General features: G+C 55.5%; 1 protein-coding gene across 1 annotated transcript; it reads left to right on the top strand.

Annotated features, from left to right (window-relative positions):
• The first annotated feature begins 4,946 nt into the window (after window positions 1-4,946).
• On the top strand, window positions 4,947-20,598 carry SERPINA1 (serpin family A member 1). The gene is made up of 6 exons (XM_037031276.1): window positions 4,947-5,027; window positions 11,028-11,137; window positions 15,719-16,362; window positions 17,823-18,093; window positions 19,383-19,530; window positions 20,346-20,598. Exons 1-6 carry the CDS (start codon window positions 4,962-4,964, stop codon window positions 20,535-20,537), a joined length of 1,431 nt encoding a protein of 476 aa, XP_036887171.1. The 5' UTR covers window positions 4,947-4,961; the 3' UTR covers window positions 20,538-20,598.
• The last annotated feature ends 714 nt before the right edge of the window (window positions 20,599-21,312 follow it).

Raw genomic sequence — 21,312 nt, forward strand, 5'->3', positions numbered from 1 at the left:
TGATCACAACTATGCCAATTAGCTCCAAAGAATAACATAAAGAGGTGGCAGAAAAGAAAAGAACACGCACACACACTCAAACCTTAGCTCCACTATATGACTTTGGAGAGTTACTTAAACTTTCTGAGCCTGTTTCTTCGTGTATTAAATGGGGACAATAATGTCTCCGTTTTATCAATAATCTTAATAACAAACTCCTTTGACGATAAATGCATGTCAGGTACTTTGCCAAGCACTTATATCTTATAGTTACTTTTTTAAAAAGCACAACTTAATAACAAAGACATAAAATCTAGAACTCAAGAGGATACTTCAGGGCTGACGGGGGATCCCTCCCTTGAGGGGTTCAGTTCTCATTGGAAAGGTGTTACTGCTGCCCCCTGGTGTCAGAACAGTTCACTGCTTTGCGGGGTTGGAGCTGGTCCCCAGTCCCTGTGGTGGGAGGGTTGGGGGGGGCGGGGGGGGGCGGGGGGGAGGCAGGCAGGCAGGCAGCCCTGGCACACAGGCCTCGGCCAGAGGCTGGCTGTGCTGTGCAAATGCACAGAGGGAGGGTGGCTCTGGTGAAGACAGGAAGACACGTGGTGTCGATGTCAGGAAGGCTGCGGCGTCAGAAGGGCCAGGGGACACAAAACTGCAAAGAAGAAGGTAAGGGAGTGGGGGCGCCACTGTGGACAGAGGCCCCAATCTCACGAACTCACGTGGAGGGAGCTATGTTATGGTGGTCTCCTGCTGGGCCAGGTTGCACAGGGGCTATGCATTTCTGGCGTGTCCTGGATGTCCTCATACCCACACCGCAGTCCTCCCACTATCCTCCCACCAGCACCAACCACCATCTGCTTGAGCTGCTAGAAGCCAGAGTGAAAGCCAGCTTCCTCCTGCAATGCCTCTCCAGCGCCCCCTACTGCCCAAACAGCTGCAAGAAGCCACAAGTACCCACAGGAACCCAGCTTCCTCCTCCAATACCTCTCCAGCGCCCCCTACTGAGAAAACTGAACATGCCCACCATAACGGAAAAAATGCTTAAAGGAACCATGTCCACTATCACAGATCATGTACTGAAGAGTGAATTTGGAGGAGAGTCAATACATTACTTATCAGACCCAGGAGAAAAAGAAAGTTGCACACTGACTTAAAACTGTGAAGATCAAATGAATGACTTGAAGTTTCTAAAGACTTTGATACTGCATATATATCATTGTCCTTTTATTTGAATATTATATTCTATTCCTAGATATTAGGCCTTCCCTTCAGTATCAGCAAAGTATAAAAACAGTGTGCTAGAATGCTGTGTCAGCATGCAAAATTTCTGAAAAACAGGTTCTGAAATAATGCTCCCTATTTGTACCCCCAAGTAGCTTTGGTCCTGCTGGTCTAAGCCTGAACATGGGTTTTCCCATAAGAGGTTCAACTCCCACTCAGCCCTTTCTGCTTTCCCTGACCCTTGACCCCTTGGATGGCAGGACCTGGTCTCTCATCTGGACCCAGATGCTCTTTTTGGTTCCAACAGTCCCACTCTGAGGACACTGTCCAGAATCCTGGTGTGCTGGCTGGACACGGGTCTGGAGAGCATGTCCTACCCAAGTCACAGAAGTTCCCGTCTAGGTCAGTGTCGTGCAGCCGCTGCAGAGGCACCAGCCCCGTGACCAGCTCTCCCTGGTCCCCAAGTCAGCATCCTGAGCTTCAGAGCATCTTCCGTCCACTCTTTGTTGCTTTCAGTGGAAGAGAGAATTACGTAAAGTGCCTGCACATAGTAAGTACCATGTAAGTGTCATTTAAATACCAGCAAATCCTTGCTGTGCTGAGTGAGGACATTGGACATTACCTGGAGCTTGCTGCTTCTCTAAAAATTACGACCCAGAAATGTGCCCCTCCCCTGGCGGAAGGGGGTGCAAAAGCACCTGTGCTGTGCCCTCTGTGATTTAGAATATTTTTACTCCTGGCTATTTTTCATACAGAAACAACTATCAAATAGGATAAAACTTGAAACTGAATGAAAAGTCAAGCTGACAGGCTCAGGTGCCATGACCCATGGACACACATTTGCAGGTCTGTGCGGGGCCGGGGCGGGGGTGGACGTGGAAGGCGTGGGGAATCCCTAAGGTCCCTCACGGGCAATCAAAGGCTCGTGTGTGGGGGTCTGTTCCCATGAGTCTTTCAGACATTAAGGCTTTCAAACGTTTCAACCCTTGCCACCGCCACCTTATAGAAAGCATACAAACGAGAGCGATGCTGTGGGAATCCTATTCCCGGAGGAATGCTGTGGCTAACAGCTGATAAAAATGCCAATGAAGCCACTTAACGTGGAGCAGGAGCTGCCCCCCGCCCCAGGGGCTGCCAGGCACAACTCAGGACTCAAACCTCGGGAAGGTTAAAACGAGGAAAAATAAATCTTTGGACTGGGCCTAAAGCAAAAGCAAAAGCAAATAACATTGTTTTCCAAAGAACTGTTTGTAAAGATGCAAGAAAACAGTTATTATGGCTACTGGGCTGCAAATTAAAAACACTCAGTTTTTAATTGAAAATAGAAAATTCACTTTTTATGAATTTTAATATTCATTAAAAACTATGAATATTTTTACCTCCTTTTAAAAATGTCTGCTTTTATTTGTTTTATTAAAGCCAATGATGCATCGGGGAGGTTGCCCACGTATGTAATTTATAAACAAATAAAGAAACCTATACTGAAGGCAGTATTTTCTATCAATGCAGATGCATCAGCCCATCAGGCTACTCAAAGCCTCTGCCACCCATGCAGTAACGAGTGGAGGGGCCCTTGATTCAGGAGACCGGCTCCAACCTGTGCCAGTTGTCCAGACGACCAGATCCGCGGACATTAAGGCAAAGAATCTGCACAAGCACCGTGGTGGGTGCTGATTTTGCATCTAGAAGACGTTCTTTAGATGCAACATTACTGGATTTCCCTGTCTTTCAACACGTCTTTGGACTTCCCTTGTTAGTGAGGCAAACAGGCTGACCCTTCAATCCAGCCAGTGATTCCCACCCTGAGGGCGCCCTCCCGCTCCCGCTAGAGGGTCCCTTTGGATGCTGAAACGGCTAGAGGACAAGCAGACGACCAGCACAGGCCTCCGACCTCTCCGGGCACCGGGGTCAAAGTCAAACATCACACGACCCTCGTGTATGGAGTGTCCGTGTTATAAAGTACAGAGAACAGGAAACACCGCTGCTTTTCCAGAGCGAAACTGCACAAGACACCTAAGTTCTCTGAGTGGCAGTTGCCCGCCTGCAGAGCCAGACGGTAACAGGTGGCGACCACCGCACAGGGTTGTGAGGGCTGCTGAGGCAGCGATGTAGCACGTGGCAGGGAGCCATGCCGCCCTTCCATTCGTTCCAAAGTTTCTGTGTGCTCAGCAACCTCCGGTGTACTGCTGGGCTCACACAGAGACCAGCGATTCCCTGAGGTCCCATAGCTGGCGAACCTCTGCCTGGGATTTCAGCCCACGCAGGCTGACTTCACCAGGAAGGCCTCCCCACCCACCCACCGCACCACCCCACCGCGTCAGGTTGACTTCCGAGTATCAGTTGGGGTGGCTGGAGGAAAGCCAAACACAGAAAAGAGAAGTCCCAGAGAAGCCGCCTTTTGAAAGGACCCTGCAGGGAAGTGTCACGTGTAAATACAGCGTCCGTGTGTTGGGTTGTAACACTAAAAGGAACGAAAGGTGTGCTTTTCCACAGACACAGCCATTCTTGTGGAGAAATCACAAACACACAGACCACACTGAAGTAAAAGTCACTCCGGCTGGTAATCCCTGGTGTCTTTCCTTCCAGAACCTTCTGGGCATATGCTTTGCTTTCTAGCTATTGCCCTATATAGCGGGTTACGAACTGGTTTGTTCTTTTCCTTCCTCGTGTTTAGGCTAAACCAAAACGCCACGAGAAATTCAGGAGGGAGAGGAACCAGCACGTACTGAGTGCCCTTGACCGTCAGCCACGAGGGGTCGAGCAGCTCATCCACAGGAAACTGAGCTGCCCCGCCCAATCCCCTGTTCTTGCCAGAGTCCACACTGCCTGGGGGGTGTCTGGACCACCACTGTTCCAGAGATTTCCATACAAGAACACAGTCTCAGAGCCCAGTGTAGGGTGCTAAGTCTCTCTGTGAGTGACTGAGTGTGTGTGTGCGTAAAACCTTTGCCATCAAGCCCCTGCGTGTGTCCACCCCCCCCACCCCCAGCTTTGGGGAGGGAGGAGGGCACTTCTCCAGCCCATGCCCCCACAGCCAGGGCCTGAGCCAGCTGCTCACAGAGCCTTTGCTACCACCGGCTTCCACCTGAGCCCTGCAGAGGCCAGAGGGCAGGGGAAGAGGGCGGGGGCTGCCCAGGAAACATCTTCCTGTTCTTCTTTCCAGAAGGTGGTGTTGACCTAGTTGTTTATTTGTCTGCCTTGTTTGCCCAAGGGTGGGGGGCTGGGGGGGCGGTGAGCGGGGTTGGAGGAAGGGCACAAGGTTGAAACTCAAATACCAGCCCCCCACCCCTACCCGACCTCAACCTATTTGAGTAGAATGGAAATCACTGACTTCCCACTAAAGTCCTGCAGGAATTTTGTTTTTTGTTTGTTTGGTTTTTGTTGTTGTTCCCAGGCAATTCACTGAATTACTCAATTCCATTTGCCTGCTGATAAAACAACAGTCACACAGTCTGAGGCAGAAAAGGAAAACGAAAAGGCAGAAAGGAAAAATTTACTGAGCCACACCTTCCACGACCATCTCCTCCCTGGAGCTCATGGTGTCAAAAGTTCAAAGAGGACAAAGCCGGGCTCCAGGTTCATCAGCACTTATGGGCAGATCTGCAATTTGAAGGGCTTCTCCACTCCAGGGCCAGGGGCCTCACCGACACCGGGCGGAGGGACAGGAGAGAGCAGCAGCAGCTTACCCGGTTAGCAGAGGCTGCCCAGAATGAGCCGTCCCACCCCAAGAGAGGAGAGCGTGTCCACACACAGACTCCTACATGGATGTTCACGGAGGCCATATTTCAAAGGTCAAAACTGGACACTGCCCAGATGCCTCTCAGCAGGTAAGACAGCTGTGGTGCGCCCGCAAAATGGGACCACACTCAGCAGAAACCGTGAGCGAGGTGCTGATGCCAGTGACAACTTCAGTGGATTTCAAAACAAGAAGCCCGACACAACAAGTGCACAGTGCACAGTGCATTCTCTCCTTGACACCCCCTTCCAGGAGCAAAACTAATCTTTGGAGATGGAAGTCCAAACACCACCTGCCCCCAGGGGAGATCAGGAGACTGGACTGACAGATTTGTCTCTGTATCTCCATCGGGGTGGTTGTTACATGGACACACACAAATGTGAAAATGAGTTGAGCTCTGCATCGAGGGTTTATAGTCCTGCCACACGTAACGAACACCTCAGTAAGAGTAAACCCACAGAAAGTGCAGGCCAGGAAGCGATAAGGGGGTAGCACCCAGGTGGCAGCAGCAGAGAGACAGGAGGTACAGGACACACTTCATAGGAACAGGGCCGCCCTGTTTGCTCCCCCGGAGCCTGGCCCGTGAAGAGGGTGTATGAAAACACCTTCTCTGTAGAGGTGCCGGGAGGATGCTTCTCTGCACAGGGCCTGCGCACAGTGGCCAGGCAGAGAATGGGTCGCTCTTGCTGGGGTGATGCTGTGGGGTGGGCTGGGGAGGGGAGAAGGCAGGGTCAGCTTCTGGGCAGTGCAGCCCAGGAGGGAGGCCCCTGCACTCACCACACTGAGGCACAGAGACAAGGGAAGGACGGACAGGACAGCGGGAGTGGTACAGTCCCCTCCGTCGGTGGCATTTCTGCATTCCAGCTTGGCCCTCGCTCTGTCCCTCTCCCGTGAACAGGTCCCTTTTCTCCCGGGCAGACTGAGGAGGCAGCCGGCGGAAGCAGCTCTGGATGCCGGTGGGAGCCCAGGCTGCATGGGAGGTCCTGGCTGTGAGGGGCAGCCTCACATACTGGTTCGTGGGCGCCCTGCAAATGTTTAGCATTCTAAAGGTTTTCACGCCCTGGCAAACACTCTAAGCATCTGATTAAGGAAATGCTCCACTTTCATTCAAACGCGACTCTATTTCCTTCATTTCAGCACAGTTCATCAGGCCTCCCGTGAGCACCTGTTCTGTGCTCAGCGCAGAGAGTTGGGAAAAAGCCAGCCCTGCCCTCAGGTAACTGCGGTCTGGGGTTAGAGCCCAGCTCTGGGGTTCTGCCCCCGGCCATGCAGTAGTACAGCCTGGCGCAATCTCCCTTCCGCCAGCACCAGCTCTGTGACCTAGGGCTAGTTTCTTGCTTTCTATGAGCCTCGGTTTTCTAGTCTGTAAATTGGGGATAACAAAAGAACACACCTCAGAGGTGTATTGTGAGGATGGAAAGATGGAATGCCTTTAGGATGCTCAGAATGGCGTCCAGCACGTGCTGTGTGCCCCACAGTGGTTAGCTGCTGTGGCGCGCTCTGAAGGGGTAGGCCCCACGTGCTGTGGGCACAGCAGGAGAGACACCTGACCCAGCAGAGCCAGGCTGTGGGAGGATCAGGGGAAGAAGCCTTCCTGGCAGCTGACAGCCTGGGAGGCGAAGGAGTGACAGAAAACGGAGGTCTGGACAGACCGTCCTCTCGGACAGGAATCGGCAACGCTGTTCCAGGAATACCAGAGAGCAAATCTCCCGGCTCTGCAGGCCACAGGGTTCCTGCCCAGCCACCACACTCTGCCACCGCGTGTGGAGGAGCCAGGGACAGTCAGCAAGAGGTCGCAGCGGTGCTCCCGCCAAACCTCACGGTGGGCACCGCACACTGAGTTCCACATGGTTCCTTGTGTCGCCAAATACCATGCTCCGCTTTATTTCTTCCTCCACCATTTAAAAATGTAGAAACCATTCTTGGCTTGTTGGCCATACAAACACAAGCAGCACGGTTACTCTCTGTGCCTCAGTTTCCTCCTCTGTCCTGAGGGCATATTCACAGCACCCACTGCACAGCATTCAACAGACCCTGGCACGTGGTGTGTGCCCAGGAAGCAGCGGCCGCAGCGTAGGTGGTGAGAGGCCACTGGGCACGCCCAGCTCAGGGTTCGGATTGCAAAATAAAAGCGGCGAGAGAGACTCGTTAAACCCAAGCAAACAAATAGCTTCCTGTGAACAGGAAAGATGACAAACAAGGTGAAGCGAGCTGCTTCAACCCCAGGTCGAGCTGGGCCAGACCAGAGATCCTGCTGCTCTCTGTCATTGGAGCCACCCACGCAGGGCTTGGAAAGTACCTTCTGAAAAACAAGTGCCAAAGTCCTTGGGGACCTCCCACGCCCTGCCCCACCCCCACCCCTCGGAGGGTCTCTGATGGGGTGTCTTGGGGCAAGAGAAAAGCAAGGGCGGCTTTGTAAAATGCTTGCAAGGGCTGCTGCAGGGGGAAGAGAGAAACTCACGAGGCCCCGTTGGCCAAAGCGCGACAGCCTGACCGCCCGAAGGCAATACTGACACCAGTCAAACAGGGCACGTTTAAAAGCTCGACGTCCCCGGGGGCTGTGATAGCCCGGAAGTTCAAACGGGTGAAGTTAAAATGTAGAAAAGGTTAGTTTTTAATAAAAGAACATTAATTCTTTTGTAAAGTTCCTCCTCCTGCTCAGCCCCTTACAGCAAATCTGAAAGCCTTTCCAGGCCCAGGGACCTGTCCAAAGGTCACGTGGTGTTTGGAATCCACTTCGGGTCCATCTGTGGTGGCCCCGCATCTTACACGTCATCGTGGTCACTTCTCACAGTCCTGGGAGAAGTGACCATTCTTAGCCCCCACTGCACACATGAGGAAACTGAGGCACAGAAAGGTAAAGTGGCTAAGATCTCACCAAGGGACAGTGGTGGAGGGAAGGGCTCGACTCAGACGCTTAGGCCCCAAGCCCATGCCTGACCCCACTGCCCCCAAAGGAAGCCGGTACCCAAACAGGGGTCCCAGAGGGGAACAGGATGGGGGATACGAGAGTGGGTGTGTGGCTGGGTGTGCACGGAGCAGGCAGTGCAGGCTGGTGCTCACACTCCCCAGGGCGCTGGCCCGTGGGTGCGGCCCCTGAGGTCAGCACAGCTCTTCTGACCAGTCTGGGCCTTCGGTCCTTGCTCTGCTCGGCCCAGGGCCCCTCATACACACCATCCTTCCCACCCTTCCTGCTGCTGACCCCATGCCTCTCCGCCCCACTCCCCTCTCTAGACGGGGCCTGTGGAGGGGTAGGGTCTCCCCTTATTCACAACCAGCCCACGAGACCTTACCATGATGCAAGGGAATCAGCCCAGACACTGCAGTCGACAAATCCGGAAGTAACCAAGTGAACAAGGCTTCCCCGCCATGGCTTGTGGTTCGTGGGACACAGTGCCTTTGAGAATGGCCCCTGGGATTCTGTCGCTGCTTGTTTTCCCAGCCCATCTCACCCCCTCTTCCCAAGACGTGTGTCCAGGAAGCCTCTTTGCAGCATGAAATACTGGGGGGGTGGGGAGGACAAGGAAGGACTGAGCATGGAGCCCTTGGCTCTGAAGGGGCAGGGCCGCAGCCCTGAGCCCTCACTTGCCCCCCACCCAGCCCGAGCTCCTTCTCCTCCTCTACTGCCCCCGCTTCCCCGTGCTGCTGTGCCCCCCTCCTGCACCCAGCCAGGTCAGGGATGCAGAGAGACCCTTCACAGCCTCCAGGAAATGTCCCTATTGGGCATGTCACAGCTGTCTCTGTCCTCTTCCTTCTGCGGCTGGCCCTGGAAACCAGCCAAAGGGCTGGAGGGTAATGTGTCACCTCCATTAATCCTCTGAGTGCCACTGATGCTCTTACAGAGGCTAAGAACAGAGTGACTTGTCCAGAGTCACACAGGCCAGACACAGCAGGAACAGCTGCCCGAGCTGGGAAGGGTCACCTGACGTCCTCCTGGCTAACGGCAGCTTTGTGCAAGGCAACTTCCTGCCCCAGTTCCCTGCCCCTCCTGAACCCAGGGCCTCCACTGGCCGCAGCACAGAGCTCCTTCCTCCCAGGCAGGCAGAGACACGGCGTTGCGGGGCTCAAGGAGCACACAGCCTGTCTGCTGTGGTCCTCAGCACCTGAGAGCCCCAGAGGAGGAGGAGGAGAAAGAAGAGAAGGGGGGCCAGGGGTCGGACCACAGCAGGAGGTGTCACTGCCAAGAGAGCACCAGGAATTGGAGGTACAGTGGGTGGCACCAATTCCCAGGCTACTGGGCTGAGGGGACCGAGAGGCCATTGCCTGGATGGTGGGGTGCTTGCCCCTATCTGTTCAGTGCGAGTTGGGAGGGGCAGCTGGGCTCAGGGCTCCATTGTACAGTTGGCACGGTGAGGGGAAGAAATGCCCAGGAGGTATGGAGGGTGGGCTCACCTGAGCCACAGCCTGGCTCTCTAGGTTGCCAGTGGATCCAGAGCCCCAGGGGGGAGTTGCCCACTCAGCCAGCTCAGGGGAGGAGTCCGGGCCCTGAAGCCAGACTGTGGAACTAGGGAGTCAGGAGGGTGTGGGGAAGGGGAGTCCTCCCTCTTCTGGGCTCAGCTGTGCTCTGCATGGGGTGGGGAGTAACCCCTCAAGGGGTTACTGAGTACTACATGAGAGAGGCCTGGAGGGATGCTTCTGGAATGCCCCCTTGCCTACCTGGAGCGATACCAGGGAGCCCTCAGGCAGGGATGGGGGGTATTGGCAGGCAACATCCTGAGGGCTCTGTGTGCGCAGCAGCCCTGGGTGCTGAGCTCCCCGTGAGCTGCCACACCTAATCCTCCAGCAGTCCCACGAGTAGGTACTGCCATGACCCCACTTTACAAATGGGGGAACTGAGCCACAGGGAGGCTGGAGCTTCTTGAGGCCTCACAGCCAATGAAGAGGGCAGCCGTGGTCCCTGGTCTGAGCCTGTGTGCTGGAGGGACCTGTGGGCCACTCACCTGGCTGAGGCCCACAGCTGTGACTGGGGGATGGATGATAGGAGGGACAAAAATGCACCCGTCTGCTCGTGCAGCAGGTATCTGTGAAGCACACGTGTGCCAAGCAGGCGCAGGGTGCCGCAGGCAGCGTGATGTGGCCTGCCGTAGGCTCTTCATGGGGTCACAGTCAGGTGGGGCCTACTGGCCTCAGCCCTGCACCACCACCCTGGCCCCACCTGTGTCCCTGAGGGCCTGTGACTGCCCCAGGACAGACCTGGTCCCCAGAAACACTGTACACTATTCCAGCAGTGTACAGACAGCACCATTCTGCAGGTAGCCACAGCCCAGAGCAACAGAAACAGGCCTGAGGCTGCCCAGGTGAGGAGCTTCTTCAGGTCAGAGAGGCCTGGAGGGCAGGGTTGAATGGAGGGCTGTGAAGACCAGAGGAAAGTGCCTGCTGCAGCCAGGCGCTTTACGTAGGTCACACTGTATGCACTTCCTGATGGCCACACTAAGGAGTGGGACTTCCGAACCCTGACAGTGCAGATGGAAACACCTCCTGGTTCAGAGAGGTGAGGCTGTGTGCCAAAGGCAGCACAGCTCTTCTGTCTAGACTGACTCTCTGACCCCTGACCGGTGCCCATGGCCACACATGTCCAACTACAGTGACTGTGTCCCCATCGGTCACACCCCACTTCCTCCACAGGAAGTTGAGAAAGTTTTTGCAGCCAAGGCTGGCTTAGTGATTTTGACTGAATGAGCAGCCTCTCTGCTCTGGGCCTCAGTGGCCCTGCCTGCCAAATGGGCACAGAACCCACTGCACACCCCACCCCCAGGGCACAGTGTGTCTTCTGCAGCAGGTGTTTTGGGGCAGCTCAGTCAATGGCAGCTCTTGCGACCAACAAGGCAGCCACTGAGCACACTCCCCAGCAGAAGCGTAGTGCCAGGAAAGTGGTGGTGTCCCAAAGCCTCTGAGTCATGCCACCCCACCCTGGACACAGGACACTGGTTTCAGTGCAGGGACTCCCTTTGGTCTGTGAAGCAGAGGCCTGTGTGCTCCCTGAGCACAGCACAGGCAGGCAGCGTGGGCGGGTGGCTCAGTGTCCGGCAGATGGACTTAGTCCCTGTTTGCTCTTCTGGTAATTGAGCTGACCTTGGTTAATATTCACCAGCAGTCTCCCCATCTGAGACTCAGCCCCTCTGCGTCTACTGCTTTAAACAGTGGAGGACAGGGCCCTGTCCCCTCAGCCTTGGTCATCAGCTGGTCCTGGGACACCAAATCGTAAGTATGCCTTCCACTGAGGGGAGCCTCTGCAGGGGCTTCTGTGTCCCTGCACTGCCAGGCAGCCTGCGGGGTGGGGTCCAGGGAAGATGGAGTAGGGTGGGGGTGGGCCTCCTGTTGTCATAGTAACAACATCCCAGAGGTTCTTTCCTGCTCCCTCAGCTTGCCCAGGGCCTCCCAAGCACTCGCTGGTGAATCGCTGGCCCTCTGGAAACAGAGGTGGAGGTGGGTGTCTGGCCCTGGTGTCTGGGGGCCCAGGGGCAAGCATGTTCTGTTGGCTCAGCTCTGGGGTCTTTCCTGTCTGCTGATGCCTGTAGGCCTCACCTCCCCTACTCCTGAGGTGTGCGTGGTTCTCCCCTTCTTCAGATGAAAAATTAGGGCCCAGAGAGAGACAGTGAGGAGCTCAGGCTAATGTAGGGTCCTGGAGGGGAAGCCTGGCTGGACTACAATCCCAGGTTTCCAGTCACCCACCAGGCCTTCAACCTCTGCAGAAATGCCCAGGGAAGAACGGTGCCAGGCCTCAGTCTAGAGGTATCAGAAAGGGCCTCTGGGCACCCTCATGCACAGCTCAAGGTGGGACACCCCAGGAGGGACACCATCACGGGCATTGTTCCTAAGCCCTCACTCTGGCCCGGTGGCTTCGAAGCTCCTTACACACAGTCCTGCATTTAAGCATCACAGCCACCTCCTGAGGTGGTTACCATGGTGATCCCATTTTACAGAGGCAGAAACTGAGGACAGAGAAGTTCATAACCTGCCCCAAATTACACAACCCCCCCCCCTTCCTTGGTCCAGAACCCACACTCCTGAAACCATTCTTACTGTCCATATTAACTGTCTTGGACCTCAGATGCGGGGCAGAAGGGGGCGGACCTCGGCTGGCCTTGCGGCCTCTCGGATGCTGGGTGACCCCAGACAGTTATTCAACCTCTGTGTCCTCTTGAGCGAAGTGTAGATAACCTTTGTCCTCTTTCTTCTCACACCACCCACAGTGGCCTTGATCTCTGGAGTGTTAGAAGGATATGATTTTTAGGTCTTTGGATTTTGGAGATGAGGTTACAAAGGTAACCAAGGCCAAGGCCACCAGACTCCCACATAGTGCTCTGAAAGATCCACAACAACATCGATGACAACGGACACTTCCTGAGAGCTGACTGTGCACCAGGCACATCTTGACACCTTGCCCGTAGTTAATTGCACAATGGCACTATGAGGCAATGAACCCTTGTTATTTCCAGAAAATCAAGACTCAGAGGGGTTAAGTAACTTGCCCAAGGTCACGCAGCTGACGGCAAATGGAACTCAGGCATTCTGATCACAGCCACAAAGTGACGCTGCCCTCTTCATTTGGCCAGGCTGCCTGTTTTGAGGCCTCTGGCTTCAGCTTTATACACAGAAAAAGGTTAAATGCCAAGTTCCGGAACCAAAATGCCTCGGGTTCAATCCCAGCTCCATAAGCAACTAGCTCTGTGGCTTTCAGTAGATTACCTAATCTCTGTAGTCCTCAATTTCTCCACCCATAGGAGAAGCTAACCATAACTCCCCCCTCTGAGGGTAAGCTCAGAGGGACTGGACGGGGCTGAGCAGGTAAAACGCCTGCTGTCGACTCTATGGTGGTGGTCACGGGGACACTGATGTTTGTGGGCATAGGGTTTGGCAGCTACTAGGCAACAAATTAATACTTGGAGAATTGAATTTAATATTTTCCCAGCCCAGAGGTGGTTTGTTGCTGAGCAGGGGCCCCTTGTCTGGTCCTGGGCCACGCGGCACCTGGCCAGGGAGACGGCTGCCGGTTCTCGAGCGCGACCCTGCCTGAGTGCAGGTCTGGGGAGCCTCCGCCCTGGCTGGGGCCTGTCCACCTACCACCCTGGTCTTCACTTCTGCTTGCATGGGAGTCTTTTCTCCACTTTACAGGCAGAAAGCCGAGGCTCAAAGAAGTGAAGTCACTTGCCCAAGGCCATGTGCCCTGAAGACGCAGGGCTGGGTCACACCCAGGCTTATTTAGTGCCAGGTTGTGCGACCTTATGGCGCAGTCACTTCCTGGCTCCCTCTAGGTCACACTCAGTCGTTGCTTTTATGCTCCTGAGATTGGGCACAGGGCCTGGCTCCCTCCTCTCTCCACTACCTGGCAGAGCCTCCCCCACCTGCCCCGGGCCCAGGCGCTGTCACCCTGCCATCTTCTTTCTCTTTGCCATAGAGCTTAGCCCACACACGTCTGGGTGCAGCGCAGGCCACTCTCTCACCACTGGGCAGCTTCTGCAGCACCAGCCTTTGGCGGGTGTGGGGTGCTGTCTTCCACAGAAGGGCATGGAGAGAGCAGAAGTCTTAGGCCCCTGAAGTTGGAAGGAATAGATTGGAAGGCAAAAGGAAGCCAATAGGAGGCTCAAGGCCAAGGTCAGTGTCCTTCGGGCCCAATTCTGACACTCACGGAGTCTGAGACCTGAGGACATGGCTGTGTCAGTCTGATGTTCTAGGGGTCGGAAAGCCAAGGCCTGTTACAGCTCTGTCACTGGGTTGCTGTGTGGCCTTGGCAAGGCCCGGACCCCTGTGGGACTCACACCCCTTACTGTACGAGAAGGAAGCTGCGTGAGGGGGTATGCCCCACCCCCCAAGAAGATGGGCTAGTGGGACAAGCACTCACCCCCACCACAGTCCCACAGGCCTCACCACTTTCTTAGACCGGCTGCCCTCCAAGGGAGAGGGCACCTCACCCCACCCCTCCCCATGGGGAGTACCTGTTGCTCCCCCAAACCCAGATACCCCTTTAATTAATAATCCATCGCTAGCACACAGGAACCTCATCTAAGCCACCCCACCTGGACTGACCAGGTGGGGAGAGCAAGGCCTCAGGACTTGAAGACACTTGCCCAAGGCCAAGTAGACAGCAGTGGTCTTGTCAGGGCTAGAAGCCACCACCTCTGAGACCCCTCACCACATTTAGCGTTCCTACCCCACCAGGGCCCAAATCCCTCCAGGTCTGTGAGTCTGGCTACAATGGGGAATCCCATCAGCCCTGGAGGACTGCACCGAAGCCCAGGGGCAAGTCCAGAGAAACCAGAGGGAGAGAGAGCATGCGGAGCTGATTTCAGCACCGTCTTCAGCTCCAAAACCACAGGCCAGTCCAAGAAAAACATACACACCCGTTATGTAGCTTGCGGCCTGCTCTGTCTGCGGTGCTCACAAATGTAAAGGCCAGAAGAAAGTGGAGACAGAGGCCAGTGTTGTGCTTTACTTTGCTGTTTTATTGGGGAAAAAAAAACTTTAAAAATCCAAGGGGGTAGGGAAACCCAGCATTTACTTCCAACTTTTTCCCCTCAGGTTTTCATATTCCAAGTTCAAGGACTCCTGTGCCTTTGTACATTCTTAAAATGATCATTTTAGTTATGGGGGTCATGGCTAGCTATGTGGCTGCAGGCCAACAGGGAAACATTTGCCTCTGCTCTGGCCTCAGTTTCCCCACCTGTGAAAAGAGAAGGTTGTACCTGGGGGGCTATAGCCTGGTGGCTCAAAGATGGGCATGTCTGGAGGAGAGGGCATGCTCTGGGGTCGGTGGGCTAGTGTCGCTGTAGGTGGCAGTGGCTTTGCCTGTCACCAGGAAGAGTCTGCTCTTGCCAGTTCAGCCGCAGGCCTTGCCACTCCCTCCTGCCTACACGCCACAGAGCTGCTCCTGCCCGCTGGCCCTCAGAAGGCTCCTGCTGCAGTCCCCACTAGCCTGCCCCTGACAGCTGCATTCTTAGACCCCCTGGGTAAGATTTGGTGTCTAGACCTGTTCACTAAATCCTCCCAACAACCTCACGTCTTGTATGAGGCAAAATAAGGGCCAGAGACACCGAATGACTCACACCAGAACCAGGTCTGTCAAGAGAAAAGATGCATTCTTAGCGCCTCTCCCCACCCCTGATTCACATGAACCCCCTCCCCCCCCAGACAACATCTCTAACCCCACATGGCCTGCTGGGACATGGGTGGCGACCAGGAAGAGCAGGCTGCAGGGACCGCAGCCCATTCGTGCAGCAGAGACCGCAGGCTCACTGTGAGGGTAGTGCTCCCACTCAGGAAAATCCTCGAGGGCCTGAGGGTCACCGTGAGTGGCCAGGGCACAGCCACCCAGCTGAGTGTCCTCAAACTTCCATCTAGTAAGGCTAAGTGTCCTTGCACAAGATCCTTCCCTCTCTGCACAGCAGCCTCTCTGCTCATTATATAACAGGACTCCATGGCAGCCCCACGGGGCTGTTCCAGATCCACTCGTCGCTGGGCCTGACCTGGCCGGCCTTCAGGGTAATCATCGGCATGTACATTATGCATCCCATGCCTCAGCCTCCCCTATTATAAAGTAGGGGCTGTGGCACCGGCACCTCAGGGTCACTGCAGACGTTAGTACAGCCATCGAGAAAGTGGCCTCTGGACCCAGACTATCCAGGTATGTGTGTCTTTCGGTGACGATGAGGTAAGAAAGCACTCAGCACAGCACTGCACAGAGCAGGCATTTCATAAACTCTGGGTGCTGTACGCGGTGTTACCCAGTGGCCAGGGGACTCGTTGCATTGTCTGACTTGGTATGATGCCCCTTTTCTCTCACAGGACAATGCCATCCTCCATCACATGGGGCCTCCTCCTGCTGGCAGGCCTGTGCTGCCTGGTCCCAGCCTCCCTGGCTGATGGTCCCCAGGGAGACACTGTCCAGGACACAGACGCATCCCAGCACGATCAGGAGGCAGCTAGCCACAAGATTGCCTCAAACCTGGCTGACTTTGCTATCAACTTCTACCGTCAGGTAGAAAAGAACAATGACACCAACATCTTCTTCTCCCCAGTGAGCATCGCTACAGCCTTCGCCATGCTCTCTCTGGGGGCCAAGGGCGAGACTCACACCCAGCTCCTAGAGGGTCTAGATTTCAACCTCACTGAGAGAGCGGAGGCTGATATCCACAAAGGCTTCCAGAATCTCCTCGAGACCCTCAACCAGCCAGACAACCAGCTGAAGCTGACCACCGGCAACGGCTTGTTCATCAATGAGAGTGTGAAGCTAGTGGGTAAGTTTTTAGAGGATGTCAAGAAACTGTACCACTCAGAAGCCTTCTCCACCAACTTCAGGGACTCCGAAGAAGCCAAGAAACAGATCAATGATTATGTAGAGAAGGGAACCCAAGGAAAAATTGTGGATCTGGTCAAAGAGCTTAACGAAGACACTGTTTTTGCCCTGGTGAATTACATCTTTTTTAAAGGTAAGGTTGCATGACTGGCCTGAGCTTGTCCCCATGGAAACCCAAGACTATTCTCAAACACTCAGCCCTGAACCCCCCAGGCAGTGCGGGGTGCTCTGACTAGGCGTCTCTGCTTGGGCGGCTGGGCTCCCCACACAAACACTGACACGCTCTCCAAGACCAAATGCGCTTGGGGGCCGTGGGTCAGAGGGTCAAAGCAGCATCTTCCCAGCGGGGCTTGTCGGGGCTTTTTGTGCACGTTCCCCTGGGCATCGTAGTAAGTCCCCCCCAGGGAGGGAGGCCGTCTATGCAATGTCCCCCCAGATAGACAGACGGCCAGAAGCACAAGCTTTAGCAGAGCGTATGGAGGAAGTGGGGTTTCTTGAATTACACACTGAACAACTGACTCCAGGGCAGTGAAAGGAGTGACGGCCTCAGAGTCAAAAGCCGGGGTTCAAACCCTAACCCTACCACTTACTAGCTGTTTGGCTGCTGGCAAGTCACTTTGCCTCTTTGGGGCTCCGGCCTGGAACCTGAACATAACCTCGCCCTTGTCGTCATGTTTCTGTGGGGAGCAAGCACGCTGCAAAGAACATGGGACTGTGTGCTCACAAAGTAGGTGCCCAGCTAAACTTACTCTTAGCCTCCCTCTCTCCCTCTGACTGATGAAAATGTCAGAAAGCTGTGGGTCCCAGAGGGCATTCTGAGGCTGTTTAACAGTCCATGGAAATGGAGCTAGCCTGGCACAGGGGAGCTGAGGGTCAAGGTCAGGGGCTACTTCCTGCCCACCACTGGCTCTGTGGTCTGAGGCAGAACAGTGCAATGGAGATGGCAGAGGCCAGAGTCAGCCCAGTCGGGTCCCAGCTCTGCCTGGGACTTTAGGCGGGCCCCGTCCCCTCTCCAGCTGCAGTCTCCACCTCCCACCCAAACAGAAACTTGGGCTCAGGGGTCCCCGAGGCTGCTGTCCACTCTGACTTGTCAGGAGGGTGACGGTCTCCTGGTATAGCAGAGGGGAGAGGCCCAGGCCTCTGCGTTTCACATGTTGGTCCAGGAAGAGGCCATCAGAGTGAGAACAAGAGTGATTTCCCTCAATGGTAAGAACCACTGACTCACAGGTGGGCGGGGGGAGGCACTCACACACGGGGGTGCTGAGTATGACTGAGGTCGACAGTGACGTCATGCAGAGTCTTCCAAGCAGCCCCCAATCAGACGAGCACGAGGTACAAGTCAAGCTGCTCACCCTGCCAGCCTGGGGCCCCCCTGTACCTCTGCAACACAGACAACCTGGGCCCTGCTGGAGCCTGGCACCGCCCTCACGAAAGTCCCTTCAGTGACCGCTGTTCATGTCAGCCCAGTGCACAGATGGGAAAGCTGAGGCTCAGAGGGGGCCTGCTCAGGAGGGGGCTCGGGGCTCCTCCATTCTACCACAGGTGCCTAGCCCGTCCTGCCCCTGGCTGATCGGCACCCTCGACCCTCTCCAGGCAAATGGGAGAAGCCCTTCAGTGTGGACCAGACCACGGAGATGGACTTCCATGTGGATGCGGCCACCACCGTCAAGGTGCCCATGATGCACCGGCTGGGCATGTTCGACCTGCACTACTGTGAGCACATGTCCAGCTGGGTGCTGCTCATGGACTACCTGGGCAATGCCACCGCCATCTTCATCCTGCCCGACGAAGGGAAAATGTGGCACATGCAGTCCTCGTTCTCCCCTGAAATCCTCGTCAACTTCCTGAAAAAGAGATCCCCAAGGTGATGTCCTAAACCAGAGGCTGGCTTGTCACAGAAGGCCTGGCCAAAAGGGGGTCCGTGGGACTCACACCCCGTGGGCCAAGCAGCTGTGTGTGACCTTGTGCACCCACAGAGAAGCCAGCATCCAGTCAGGTAGCACCCCGTGAGAGGGACAGTGCCCACAGCTCAGGAAGCAAATGTCTGCCCTTGGTGACTTCCCAGCGTGGACACTGCCCCTTCCTGGAGCTCGCACCGAGCACGGGAGCAGCAGCACCACCACACGCACCATGAGGGAACCAAGAGGGAGGCGGCGGGCTTCCTGGCAGGGGTGGCAGTTGTACGTAGGATTGGAAAGATAGAACGTCCACGGCTCGGCAGAGGGAGAATCTGCTTGGAGAGGCCAGAAAAGCAGAGGCCCAGGTGGGGACTGTCCTGTCCCTCCATCACTAGATCAGTGTGGTGTCACTGGGTCCCGAGGGTGAAGGGATACGCAAGCATGCACCCCAAATTAGTACGTTATCTCTGTACACACGAATGCCCACTCCTCATGAGTATTTTATCATGTATATTATACAAATATACACAGATAGATGCAATATAAACATATATAAACCAATACATTAAAATTTAAAGTAAATGGATAAAATGCATACTATACAAGAATATATAATAAACATACATATGAATGAATATAAAAATACAGAACACTGTGAGCTCAGAACTAAAAGAAGTATTAATACCTCTACCCGTCCAACCCCAGTCAAGTGCTCCTCACCGCAGAGGTGCCAGAAGAGGGGCCAGGAGGGGCTGGCCCAGCTGGGGTCAGGAGAGTCTGGTGGCCACCACCTCCCTCATGTCTGACCCATCACAGGGCCACACTCTCACCCCACCCAGAACAAGAGCTGAGCAATCAGCCCCGGGCATCACTCATCATCCACTGAGCAAATGTCACTCAGCACCTGACACCACGCCCCACATTTCCCTTGAATTCCAGCCCCAAAGTCCCAGTCTGGGGGTGACCAAACTCTACAGGGCAGAGTAGAGTGTGCACACTGCTTCAGACAACACCCTGGATCTGCCTGGAGGGCTTCTCTGAGGAGGTGGCATTGGAGAGGCTTGGCAGCACAGGAGCACCTGCCTCATGCTAACATCCCCTGGCACGGGGCTAGAGGACCTAGAAATACAGCAAGTCCACACCGCCCCCCGCCCCCCACGGGCAGACAGACAGGGTGCTTAAGTGGGAGAAATGACCAGAAAAGGCAACACTTTCGACTTTGTGAAACTCCTCTGTTTTCTAACCATCTCGACAGGTCTGCCGACTTGTATTTGCCCAAGCTGTCCATTTCTGGGACCTACGATCTGAAAGCCATCCTGAGCCAACTGGGTGTCACCAGGGTCTTCAGTACTGGGGCTGAGCTCTCAGGGATCAGTGAGGAAGCGCCCCTGACACTCTCCAAGGTGAGCTTGACCCTGGTTTCCGTGGGTCAGACTGTGTACGGACGGGGCTGCAGCGCAGGCTGAGGGGACCCAGGGACACAAATGCGCCTCCAGAATGAGGACTCTGAGAAATGCCACTGGACGCGCCAACACTGGGATGTGGTCAGGTGACCGAGTGAAGGAGGTGGCCTCATGTGCTCTGGCATTTTAGGGTCGTCCTCTGAGGATGTGTCACTGACCCTCTGCTGCCCTTCAGCCAGGGCCGCGCTGGGCCCACACTGACAAAGGCAGATGTGGGCTCAGTGGTTTCACAGACGTTTGGCCCCCCATCTGGTGACACTGGGGGTGCTGGTGAATCAGCAAGTCCGAGTTCATGAGTGACTCTGGCTAAAGAGGCCATTTATTCAGGAGAGCTAGAGGTGACCCAAAACCAACTACACTGTACCACTGGCTACGAACTGAGTGCCGGGTCTGGACTAGATGCTATAAAGGTCCCCATCAAAGGCCTGGTCCCCAGGGGCTTAAAATCGGACACCAGAAACAAGAGGCATGGCAAGGAGCACAGCACGTGTTCAAGTAATTCTGCCTCCTGTGGTGGCAGGTGTTTCCCGGGAGGCTGAGAATGTGGGTCAGGAAGAGCGAGGGCGAGCAGGTGGAGTCAGGCTGAGGCCCTGACAGGGGGGGTCCGGGACTGTGTGTCCCCTGCAGGTGGTGGAGACAGACCCCAGGAAGTCCTCCCTGGGCTCCACTGTCCTCATCAGGTCTTGCTCCCAGGCCTCGTGGGTGCAGGCAGCCTGCGTCCACTCAGGACAGGTGGTGTGCTCTCTCCCACCCAGGCCATGCACAAGGCTGTGCTGACCGTCGACGAGAGAGGGACGGAAGCTGCTGGGGCCACAGTGCTGGAAGCCATTCCCATGTCGATTCCCCCAACCGTCAAGTTTGACAGGCCCTTCTTCATCATCATCTATGATGACGTCACCAAGAGTCCCCTCTTTGTGGGAAAGGTGGTGAATCCCTCCCAGAAATAACTGCCTCTCTGGTTCAGCCCTCCCCTCCCTAGGTGACAATAAAGAATGGCTGACCTGGCCCAGGCTTGTGTGTGCCGTGCAAACCCCTCATCCCCTTCCCTTGAGTTTCCCTTTTCTTCCCCAGGATGTGCGCACTCAGGTGCCCACTACACGGAGGTTTATCTGACACTTGCACCTTCCAGCACTGCGCTCGACAGGATGAAGTGCTGGCTACCAGCCACGACTTTCTGCCTCATCCCCAATCCCCATGGAAAAGCTCCAGGTTTCCCATCCTTCCTGGGAACTGCTAGGGGTAAATCGCACAGCTCAAATTCCAGCCCTCGGCGCCCCCTCCACCAAGCGTCCCCTGGGTACTCTGGATAAGCCCCTACCTGTGCCCTGGGGGCCCTCCCCCAGCAGGGCTGCTAGTGCCCACACAAGGCTGCCTCCCCAGTGCTCCTTGGTGCCTTCCGCTCACACGGGGCACGGAGCAGCCACGCCCCCGGCAGCAGAGAGGTGCCCTTCTCATCCCACACCTTCACCTGAGCCAGGTGGGGCCCCAACTACTCATAGGCACAACGGCTCTGGCTGATCTTTCCAGGAGCCCTTTCCAGTGGGGCTGGAGGGAGAATATATATTCTGTCATTGTCACTCCATCTCCACCCCAGGACCCTCAAATACATCCTCCTAGAAGCAGGTCTCTGCTCTCCAGGTGCAGACAAGGGTCTCTGGTGTTGGCCTGTATCACCCGCACAAACTCACCAGGACAGTCAGCCCCCCCCGCCCCCCTCCCTGA

This window comes from Sturnira hondurensis, unplaced genomic scaffold (genome assembly GCF_014824575.4).
Source record: "Sturnira hondurensis isolate 20B ecotype Veracruz unplaced genomic scaffold, ASM1482457v3 Scaffold0021143, whole genome shotgun sequence".
NCBI lineage: Eukaryota > Metazoa > Chordata > Mammalia > Chiroptera > Phyllostomidae > Sturnira > Sturnira hondurensis.